Raw genomic sequence first — 12,085 nt, 5'->3', positions numbered from 1 at the left:
GGGGTCTCCACTTTAATGCCTCCGTCCTCAAGGCAATCACAAGCAGTTCAGATCGCTAGCCAATACGGCTTCAGGCGCGATAAATTCAAAAAAAAGTTTGCCGCTTTCCCCCCCCTTCTGCGTCTGCTGAGGCACTCTGAGATCAGTTGGGGTCGCCAAATCGTGGGGAATTGTATTAAAGGGGTCGCAGCACTATAAAGGTTGAGAACCACTGTTTTAGGCACAGAGTGGCCAAACTGGAAGCGTGCATGTCAGAGTGCCGGAAACCTAACGACCAGCTGACTGGTGTTCATGCGCGCCTTGGAAACCCGACAACCAGCTGGCTGAGCTGGGGTGGCACGTGTGTCCACAGAGAAGGCTTTTGGTACCACCTCTGGCACATGTGCCATAGGTTCGCCATCACAGAACTAAGTCATTTTGTTACTTTCAAAACCTTGCACAAAAGGAATACTTCTACATGAGGACTAGAGAACTCATTATTCCTTTAGCTAAAGGTATAGTTTATAATGCAGAGAGACTTCATCTTTGGGCAAATATATTTTCTGTTTTGATTATAATTTTGTAGACACTTGAAATATGCTACATGTCACTTTGTGGATCAATTCAATATAATTAATATAACTGAGTTGTATTATTTTATTTTATTTTACTTTTGTGGTCTAGATCCCTATTCCAGACTCTACTGAATCTTGGAGAAGGTTTGTTCTACTGATTAGCACCAGCTTTTCAATACCTAAGTTCATTTCCAAAGTGAAACAAAAAACATCAATAACACTTTACACTAAGTAGTTTGTCACTAATTAGCTTTTTACACATTCAGAAATATTTTGTGGAGGGATAAAGTTACTTGAGAAGAAGATAACAAACTAGAACACATAAAGTATAAATTTACTTAATGTTGTTAATTCTGAATTTATTTGGTCCATGGTCCGCTATCTAAAAAAGAAGACAATACTTTTCATAAAACAGCATTCAACATTTTGATTTTAGATAGAATGACATTCACTGTGTTTATGTGTTCCTTCTAATATTTATCTGATAATCCAGGAATAAGATAGTGTCATTAACTCTGAAATAATTAAGGGCCTTTAACTAAATACCCTGGAAAGGTATCACTTGTCACTGATGAAAATAACACTAGCTATAAATAACTGATGATAATTAATAAATTATTAGGATACCTGAAGTCATAATTTATAACAAGGAAAACCATTCTTGGAACGTGGTTCTGGTTCCCTTAGGGTATTTGTTGTTGCTAGTTAATTCATTAAATTTGATTTTTCCCTCCTCCCACACCTAGCAACTTATTGCTTTGCTCTGTCAATTACTTCAGTGCACAGTTTATACTTAAATGTATGGAAAATTTTGTTTTCCCTTTCTTCAGAAGTGGAATCCTATAGGTCAGAGGTCCCCAATTCTCCTAGGCCATGGACCAATACCAGTCCATGGACCGTTGGGAACTGGGCCACACAAGCAGCGGGTGAGCACATAAAGCTCCATTTGTGCAAGAAGTGTTGTGGCCAGCCAGCTGCCAGAGGAGCTGCTGGCAGAATCGGACGATAAGGAGGTTGGGGAGGAACTTGGGTCAGTTCTGGAGTCTGGAAAAGGCTCTGATGGATGCTCTGTGTTGGATGCAGAGATAGAGCCAGAGCAGTTTGACATTCCCCAGCCACTGGAGAGGTAGCTGCCTTTGGAGGCTGATATGAGTGAGGAGGAAGAACAGCTGGGGCCTGTTCCAGATGCATGTATGCGCAGAGCTGTTAGGAGAGGGGAACAACAGAGGGCAAGGAGTCGACTCAGGAAGCAAAGCACACATGAACACTGAATGGCCCCTCCCTGGTTGGGAAATAAATAGAAGGAAAGGGGATTGGTTGTCGTAGAAGTGTTTCGTGCCACAGAGACTGCTTGTGATTGATAACTTAATTCGGCTGGGAGCTCATGGCCTGTAGTCCAACAACTGGAGGGCTATTTATATGGGTTCATGGATTCATAAGGTTAGGTTTTCATTCAGCCATGTATCCTAGGCAGTGATTGAAGGTCAGTTCCTCATGTTCTAACCTCTTACCTGTGGGAAATATTGTTTATGAATGAAGAATCATGTTGCTTACTATATCAAGCACAGTATGCTAAAAGTGCCAAGGATAAATAATGGACAAAAATCTCATGAGTTTGCCAAAGCATGTCAGGTATCAATGAGGATCCTCTCTTCAAAATCTTATGACCTTACACTAAAATGTTGACCGCATCATGCAAGAACATGGAGATTGTGTGAAATCTGGTGATCTAAATGTCAGGGTTCAAAGTAACAGACCGAACACAATAAAAACTCTGAAGCCAAGGTGCTCCTCAAAGTCCATATTTATTAGGCATGTCATATTGGCACATCTGGTGAAAACCTGACTCTGAAGGTCCTGCGGTTTTCCCCACCCAAATTAAAAGTCAAAGTTCTTTCCCCCAGTCCATATGTCCGTCACATGGTCCAATCTGGTCACCGTCCAAACTCCAGTTGGTTTCACGCCTTCCCAGCACCTGGTGAGAACATCCATGGTTCCCAGGAGGAAGAATTTTATTTTGGCTACAAGTCCCGAGCTATCTCTATCTCCCCTCTCCCGTTCCCACAGCTCTAGTCAGCCCTACTGTGACAGTCCTGAAGATGCTCCAAAATGGCTTCAGAGTTGACACTAAGACTTGGCACATTTAAAAAATGGTTATTTAAAAGAAGAGATTCAAGTGGATTTTACCACTTTAATGAAATATCATAAGTATTTTGGCAGCTGTGAACATGGATGCATATTGTCCTGATATTACACTTGTAGTGTGCTAACGATCATGAGACAATTCTAGGTAACTGAAATATGAAGGCTGCAAAATTCGCAGACATAGGTTACCTCCACCAAATTCAGTTCACTGTGTTCCTGAAATACATGACTGTTTTTATTTTCAGTGGAAATACTAGTCCTGGGACAGGATAAAAGGAAGTAGTCCATTATAGGACAGCACTGAATCCCCTATTCATTTAAATGTTCCTAAAAGTTTGGAGATTTTAAAATAAAGCGTTTCCTGCATTTTTTAAAATAAAAGCCTTTACTGGCAGGATGGGCTGCAATCTGCTTGGCTAATATTGAGGAAATTGGAACTGTAGTTTGTTTTAGTTTAGTTTGAATTAAAAAAAAGTTCTGCTTGAATTTGAATCATTTCCTTCTTTATAATGAAAAGTAGTCCTGGTGAGCTTCTTATACATGCTTGATTTTAAAGGGCTTCTCTTGTTTTAGTATAATTGTACTGAACAGAGTGGTTGTTTTTTTCAGTCCATTCCAGCTCCTCAAAACTATACTGAACAAAAGGAAATGTTCTGATGTTTTCCTTGACTTTGATATCTTGGCCTGGAGATCTCACAAGGTTCCTAGATTGCACAGCAAATTAACTGCATCAAGAAAGCCAGCAGACAACATGGTCTCTGTACTAAGCATTTGTTTTTATATAATCAGCTCTCATACAGTATGTATTATTGGGAACACAAAGCACTGTGTACAGAACAAAACCTCTGCAGAATGGTTGGATTATCTCAGAACAAAATAGCTATGTATCTCTTCATTACAAAAAGATTAATTCATCTCATCAAGTCTTAATTCCAAAGTCTAGTGAGATAACCTTGATGAATTTCCTGTTAATCCTATTGATGTAGAATAGAATAGAATAGAATAGAATAGATTAGATTTTTTTATTGGCCTAGTGTGATTGGACATACAAAGAATTTGTCTTGGTGCATATGCTCTCAGTGTACATAAAAGAAAAGATACCTTCCTCAAGGTACAACACTTACAACACATAATGATAGTCATAGGGTACAAATTTAACAATGATACAACACTTAATGATAGTCATAATGTATATTGAAACAGTTAAGTGTCACATTTAAAACAAAGGTTTTTCTTTGCATTGGTATATTTTATTTATTTATTTATTTATTATTTAAATTTGTATACCGCCCTTCTCCCGAAGGACTCAGGGCGGTTCACAGCCAAGTAAAATGCACAATACATACAATTAAAATACTAATAAAAAACTTATTTAAATTGGCCATAATTAAAATTTGGAAGTAAAACCCATTTAAAAACCCATAACTTAAAAAACTAACCCAGTCCAGCGCAGATAAATAAGTAAGTTTTGAGCTCGCGGCGAAAGGTTCGGAGGTCCGGAAGTTGACGAAGTCCTGGGGAGCTCGTTCCAGAGGGCGGGGCCCCACAGAGAAGGCCCGTCCCTGGGTGTCGCCAGACGACATTGTCGCTACCGACGGCACCCTGAGGAGTCCCTCTGTGAGAGCGCACGGGTCGGTGAGAGGTATTTGCAGCAGGCGGTCCCGTAAGTAACCCGCCCTATGCCATGGAGCGCTTTAAAGACGCTCACCAACACCTTGAAGCGCACCCGAAGGCCACAGGTAGCCAGTGCAGCCTGCGCAGGATAGGTGTCACTGGGAGCCACGAGGGCTCCTCTATCACCACAAGAGCTGCATTCTGACCAACTGCAGCCTCCGGATGCCCTTCAGGGGGAGCCCCATGTAGAGAGCATTGCAGTAGTCCAGACGAGATGTCACAAGGGCGTGAGTGACTGTGCACAAGGCATCCCGGTCTAGAAAGGGGCGCAACTGGCGCACCAGGCGAACCTGGTGGAAAGCTCTCCTGGAGACGGCCGTCAAATGATCTTCAAAAGACAGCCGTGCATCCAGGAGAACGCCCAAATTACGCACCCTCTCCATCGGGGCCAATGACTCGCTCCCGACAGTCAGCCGCGGACTCAGCTGACTGTACCGGGATGCCGGCATCCACAGCCACTCCGTCTTGGAGGGATTGAGCTTGAGCCTGTTTCTCCCCATCCAGACCCGTACGGCTTCCAAACACCGGGACAGCACTTCGATAGCAAATATAGTATATTTATAAATTTATATGTGGCCCACCTCACTGTCAAGTGACACTGGGCGGCTTACATGATCATAAAACAAAAATACAAAAACATCAAACATTAAACATTAAACATGAGCAAGGAACCAATATACAAGTAGAGTGGCTACTCCACTCCACCCCACTCCATTCCACTCCCCATTCTAATTCCATTCCCCATTCCAATATTGATTATTATGCTTGATCTTTCTCCCCATAATCTTATTACTCAGAAAAAAAGACTGAGTGGGTAAAATAGAGTTGCAGATTAGCAAGGTTTGAGGAGGGCTGGAGGGGGCTGCTGAAGAAACTCATGCTATTAAGTTTAAGGAGTGGCAACAATTATTATAATTATTATAAAAGAATTATTATAGAAGTTTAGGCAGAAACAGAGACATAACTTACAAAGAAGTACCTCATCCTCTTTTTCGATGCACCACACATGAATTCTAACAAAAAAAATAGTTGTTTTCTACTTAAAATTTACAGCCCAATTTCTAAGGGAATAAACGACTGTTGGGAAAATTGCTTGATACCTTCATCCAATGGGTTGCCCATTCCTGATATATGAAATGATGTAAATAAAAGTGTCTTCGAGTTCTTAATTGGAAATATTACTTTTATGCATTTCCACTGGTTTCATATCTTGTTTTGAAATGTCTTCTTACCAACTGTTTTCCTAATAGAAAGAAAGAAGATAATTCATTTTAAATGAAAGTGGTGGTATGGGATAAAAATAGACCCTCCATTTGTGCCACACGCAGAGCATCCTTTTTATTTTCACACAAAAATATGAGTACTTTAAAGTCTGCCACTTCTGGTGAAGAAAAGGTAAATTGATGGGGAAGAAATGGTATAGCTTTTAGCAGAGATGACAACTGTGGTGGAATGAAGAGGTGCTGAGTAGCTCTTCATAATTTCTCTCCAACCGTAGAAATGGTGGTAGACTTTAGGAAAAACCCTTCCATACTTCCACCTCTCACAATACTTGACAACATAGTATCAACAGTAGAAACCTTCAAATTTCTGGGTTCTATCATATCGCAAGATCTCAAATGGACAGCTAACATCAAAAACATCATTAAAAAAGGACAACAAAGAATGTTCTTTCTGCGCCAACTCAGTAAGCTCAAACTGCCCAAGGAGCTGCTGATCCAATTCTACAGAGGAATTATTGAGTCTGTCATTTGCACCTCTATAACTGTCTGGTTCGGTTCTGCAACCCAACAAGAAAAACACAGACTTCAGAGGATAATTAGAACTGCAGAAAAAATAATTGCTACCAACTTGCCTTCCATTGAGGACCTGTATACTGCACGAATCAAGAAGAGGGCCGTGAAAATATTTGCAGATCCCTCGCATCCTGGACATAAACTGTTTCAACTCCTACCCTCAAAACGACGCTATAGAGCACTGCACACCAGAACAACTAGACATAAGAACAGTTTTTTCCCGAAGGCCATCACTCTGCTAAACAAATAATTCCCTCAACACTGTCAGACTATTTACTGAATCTGCACTACTATTAATCGTTTCATAGTTCCCATCACCAATCTCTTTCCACTTATGACTGTATGACTATAACTTGTTGCTGGCAATCCTTATGATTTATATTGATATATTGATCATCAATTGTGTTGTAAATGTTGTACCTTGATGAACGTATCTTTTCTTTTATGTACACTGAGAGCATATGCACCAAGACAAATTCCTTGTGTGTCCAATCACACTTGGCCAATAAAATTCTATTCTATTCTATTCTATTCTATTCTATTCTATTCTATTCTATTCTATTCTATTCTATTCCAAACTAGGAGAAGACTTGAGATTACCCACACATGCTCCAGACAGTTGCTCCTTGAGAGGAGACTGCAAGACAGTGGTCTCTGGTGGGTTTTAAAACTCTGGGAGTTGAGGATCTTGCTCAAACCATAATTGGTATCTTCAAAAGGACAATGGGTTTACATCTTTCCCTTTCTAAACACTTTCTGAAATTCCTTGCTAACTGCTTTTCAGCTATTAGTAATCTTTGGATTGAGAAGTCTAAAAACACCAGGTGAGTTTATAGAATCACAGGGCTGGAAGATCTAGATGGTCTTCTAGTCCAAACCTATGCTCAAGGCAGGAGACCTATACCATCATAGTCAAATCATTGTCCAGTTTATTCTTGAAAATCTCCAATGCTGGAGCACCCACAATCCTGGAGGCAAGCTATTATATTGATAACTGCTCTCAGTGTCAGAAAATTTCTCCTTACTTCTAGGTTGGATCTCTCTTTGACAAGCTTCCACCCATTATTTCTTGTCCTGCCCTCTAGTCCCCTACAGAATAAGTCAATACCATCTTCTTTGTGACAGCCCCTGAAGTTGCTAAAAAAGCAACTGCTAAAAAAGCCAACACAGTTCTGGGCTGCATAAACAGAGGGATAGAATCAAGATCACAAGAAGTGTTAATACCACTTTATAATGCCTTGGTAAGGCCACACTTGGAATATTGCATTCAGTTTTGGTCGCCGCAATGTAAAAAAGATGCTGAGACTCTAGAAAGAGTGCAGAGAAGAGCAACAAAGATGATTAGGGAACTGGAGGCTAAAACATATGAAGAACGGTGACAGGAACTGAGTATGTCTAGTTTAATAAAAAGAAGGACTAGGGGAGACATGATAGCTGTGTTCCAATAACTCAGGGGTTGCCACAAAGAAGAGGGAGTCGGGCTGTTCTCCAAAGCACCTGAGGGTAGAATAAGAAGCAATGGGTGGAAACTGATCAAGGAAAGAAGCAACTTAGAACTAAGGAGAAATTTCCTGACAGAACAATTAATAAGTGGAACGACTTGCCTGCAGAAGTTGTGAATGCCCCAACACTGGAAATTTTTAAGAAAATGTTGGATAACCATCTGTCTGAGATGGTGTAGGGTTTCCTGCCTGGGCAGGGGGTTGGACTAGAAGGCCTCTAAGGTCCCTTCCAACTCTGTTGTTATTATTAAGTATGTCATACAATTTAGCCCCCAGACCCTTCCTTCAATCCTTAATGAAAGAAGTTTTAAGTAAATATTTAAGGACTTATTTTTTTTTTTTAAAAAAAACCTCTTCTTCCCATAACCCATCCTTTATCAATATGCAAGTCCATGAATCATTAACCTTTCAGAACGAGCCCTAATTCCAATAAAAAGGTAGAGTAAAAACTAACTACAGATACAAGGATTTTTGATGGTCACGAATGATGAGATGAAGAGGGTCTGTATATTCAGAAGCACAAGAATCAGCTAAATACATCCATACGCTTTTGAATGGGGCAGGTAGCACAGAACTTCATATAACAGGAGAATGTAGGATAAATGATTGATGGTGATTTCAATCTCCTTTCAGGATAATGCATGGTACAGTCCAGCTGTTTGTGTAGATGTCAGCTATTAAACAAATTGGTTGACTTCAGGAAAATATATCACAGTGTTTTCATGTGTCTATTTATGTGTTTATCGAATAAAGCAAAAATGAGGAGGTATTGTTGCAAAATTGAAATTCTCAAGGTAATTATGCTTATATTTAACTACTGAGTTTCATAATATAATCACATGGTTTAGCACACAGCATTCAATTATATGAATGATGTTTAATAATATAATTATACTATAAAGTACAAGGTACATATCAATCTGTTATTTCTGCACAGGTACAGTATGCAGCACCTTCTGATAAATCTCTGCAGCAATTTACTAAAGGAGGGAAACGAAAGGGTGCTGGGGGAGCTAGTTTGTTCTCATTCTCATAAACCTACTGCTTGTTTCTAAGTGAACTTCTGTAATAAAATCTGTCTTACTGCTGATGTACAGCATACATTTATGGCAATTATTATTATTTAACATATGATAACCTGACAGAAGAGAAGTAAACACATACACACAATCCATGTAATTATATGCAAAACGTCTACAGGGGAATGGCATTGACCTCACAGAATACTATAAAATAATCGAAAAATTTAACATTTAAAAAAAATACTTTTGTGAGTCACAATTATTACTTTCTTAGGAAAATATATGAATGTGTTAATCAACAGACTGAGATTAAGGATAAATAACCCAACTGTAGCCTAGAATGGATATAATTGCAAACCACTTCCATACTTGTTCCAAGAAAATTGCATGGAGTTAATCAAGAAATTGTCAACACCAACCAAGTGCTTCTTCTCCTTTCTCCTTCCCCCTTCCTCTTCCCCTTCCCCTTTCTCCTTCTCCTCCTCCAAGATCTTATGATATTAAATATGCCACTGACTGTTTTGTTGCGTGATGACCATCAATTATGATCCCATACTCTGCCATTCATTGGCTGTGGAGTCCAGTACTGCTACAGGGCAGCCTAGGCTGGTGAAGATTGATTTAAACCTTCTTGTCTTTCTGAGAAATTTTTTTCAAGAGGACATTAGGTTAGGAAATGCAGAATTAATACAGTGATATTTAAATATGGTCTAACTAACTCTGAGAGTATGATCCAAGGAGAAATGACTTTTTTTCTAAACCCTATAAACGGTATTCTAATCTGTTATGATTTTCTAATTATTTTCTTCTCTTTCTATGAATCCAGAACAAGTGATTTCATATTTCCAAATAAGTGGCGCACCAGAACTCCGGCATCATGACTATTTTATAAATCACATATTACTTCAACATAAATTCATTGCAAAAACTGTTAGGCACAGTTAGCATTATTATTAAGCAACCTCAATTCCTGGTTCTGGGGAATAATGTAACAGGACTGGACACACATTTTATTGCCTTGAGAGCAAAATATCTTAGTCTGACTCCTTCATGAAATCACAATGAGCAGGCCAAATCCTCCTCTTCCTCCTCCTCCTCCTCCTCCTCCTCCTCCTCCTCCTCCTCCTCCTCCCTCCCATTCCTCAACTATCAGAATCCTTCTAAAGTTATCAGCTAAAGTTATTATGAATCAAGGTGAAATTGTTCAGTAAAAATAAAGTATAATCAGCAAAAGTCCTTGAATACGGAATGTTGTTATGACTAATTTTCTACCACTCCAACAACAACCCCCTCCCAACTTCCCCAGCTAAAATATGTGGCAGTTAAGAAGCAAAAAAGAAAATTGTCTTCCAAAATTGACACAATTCTTATAGTTGAAGGGTCGTCCGATACACCCCTTTGCCCTTCCCCTAATAATGCATACATAACATATAATATTGATTGGTTAATTGGTTTATAACCCCCTAAAAGTCCTACGCTTATGCTAATAGCAAAAAACACGTCACCTGTTGTTCACCCAGATCACGGGCTTCCTTGCCAGTTATGTAGATTTTGGGGGTTTTCTTATAAGTGAGCTATTCTTGTGTCTAATATCCTGGCTAGTAGTTTTCTAACAGGTAAGGTGTTAACTTCTGTCTTGCTATGACTGTGCAGCCCCCCCTTCCTATTGCAGAGCAGAATAAAAGAACAAACAGTTTTAACTCAAGGCAGCATCCCAACAACCCCTCAGCCCCCGCCTCCTTCTGCAGTGAGAGAAGACAGGAAAGAGCAAAGCTCTTATCTGTTTGTTGTAAGGCAAAGAAATGAAGACCAGAGAAAATGTTTTATCAGAATTCATATTCCTCACTCTCATGTCCATTCCATCCATACCTGGGTCCTATCTCCACATGTGACCCTTCCTCTGATCCCCAGGGCCTCATCTGTACATACATTCTATCATCTGATTCTTCATATTTCTGATGGTTGCAGTGTCCCAGGGTCGCGGCTGGAGCTTTGGACTGTGTCGTGCCTTTGCGGCCTCTGACCCGGTGCAGATCTCAGTCGGCCCCTTGGTTCTCCGAGGGGCTGAGGAAGATGAAACGCCGGAGAAGACGCCTAGAGAGTACCTGGAGGTCCAGTCGTTCCGAAGCTGATCGGACACTAGTTAGGTCTTATTCTAAGGCCTACCTAGTGGCAATGAGGGAGGCGAAGCCTTCCTATGCTTCCACCCTCATTGCATCAGCAGATAACCGCCCGGCGGCCCTGTTTCGGGTGACCCGCTCTCCCCTTCATCAGGAGGTGCGGGATGACCCTTTGCAGGGACGTGCCGAGGAGTTTAGTGGTTATCTATACGATAAAATCGCTCAACTCCGGGATGGTCTGGACCGTAATTGGGATGATCCAAGTGAGAGGGCGGAGTTGCATCTTGTTGAGATTGTTTGGGATGAGTTTGATCCTGTGGCTCCCGAGGACGTGGACAGGTTGTTAGGGAGGCTTCACGCCACTACATGTTTACTGGACCCGTGCCCTTCCTGGTTGGTGTTGGCCACACAGGAGGTGACACGAGGCTGGCTCCAGGGGATTATCAACGCTTCCTTGTTGGAGGGGGTTTTCCACGCCGCCTTGAAAGAGGCGGTGGTGAGACCCCTCCTCAAGAAGCCTTCCCTGGACCCAGCTATTTTGGGTAATTATCGTCCGGTCTCCAACCTTCGCTTCATTCCGAAGGTTGTAGAGAGTGCTGTGGCGCGGCAGCTACCCCAATACCTGGATGAAGCTGTCTATCTAGACCTGTTCCAGTCCAGTTTCCGACCCGGATACAGCACGGAGACAGCTTTGGTCGCGTTGGTGGATGATCTCTGGAGGGCCAGAGACAGGGGTCATTCCTCTGCCCTGGTTCTGTTAGATCTCTCAGCGGCTTTTGATACCATTGACCATGGTATCTTGCTGCGCCGGTTGGGGGGATTGGGAGTGGGAGGCACCGTTTATCGGTGGTTCTCCTCCTATCTCTCTGACCGGTCGCAGACGGTGTTGACAGGGGGGCAGAGGTCGGCTGCGAGGTGCCTTACTTGTGGGGTGCCGCAGGGGTCGATTCTCTCGCCCCTCCTGTTCAACATCTATATGAAGCCGCTGGGTGAGATCATCAGTGGCTTTGGGGTGAGATACCAGCTGTACGCTGATGACACTCAGCTGTACTTTTCCACCCCGGGCCACCCCAACGAAGCTGTTGAAGTGCTGTCCCGGTGTTTGGAAGCCGTACGGGTCTGGATGGGGAGGAACAGGCTCAAGCTCAATCCCTCCAAGATGGAGTGGCTGTGGATGCCGGCACCCCGATACAGTCAGCTGCAGCCGCAGCTGACTGTTGGGGGCGAGTTATTGGCCTCTAGGGAAAGGGTGCGCAACTTGGGTGTTCTCCT

General features: G+C 41.7%; 1 protein-coding gene across 2 annotated transcripts in view; it reads right to left on the bottom strand.

The window, feature by feature from the left end:
• Positions 1-4,931: 4,931 nt before the first annotated feature.
• ERICH1 (glutamate rich 1) overlaps positions 4,932-12,085 on the bottom strand; it is a 161,396-nt gene continuing 154,242 nt past the window's right edge. For both annotated transcript variants that reach the window (XM_058177552.1, XM_058177571.1), the window contains one exon: positions 4,932-5,616. In XM_058177552.1, coding sequence (XP_058033535.1) covers positions 5,558-5,616 — 59 coding nt within the window. In that variant the 3' untranslated portion in view covers positions 4,932-5,557. The remainder of the gene's footprint in view (positions 5,617-12,085) is intronic.

Source organism: Ahaetulla prasina, chromosome 1 (genome assembly GCF_028640845.1).
Source record: "Ahaetulla prasina isolate Xishuangbanna chromosome 1, ASM2864084v1, whole genome shotgun sequence".
Taxonomy (NCBI): Eukaryota; Metazoa; Chordata; class Lepidosauria; order Squamata; family Colubridae; genus Ahaetulla; species Ahaetulla prasina.
Note: the sequence above shows the minus strand (reverse complement) of the source record. Positions and strands in the feature narration are given on the sequence as shown.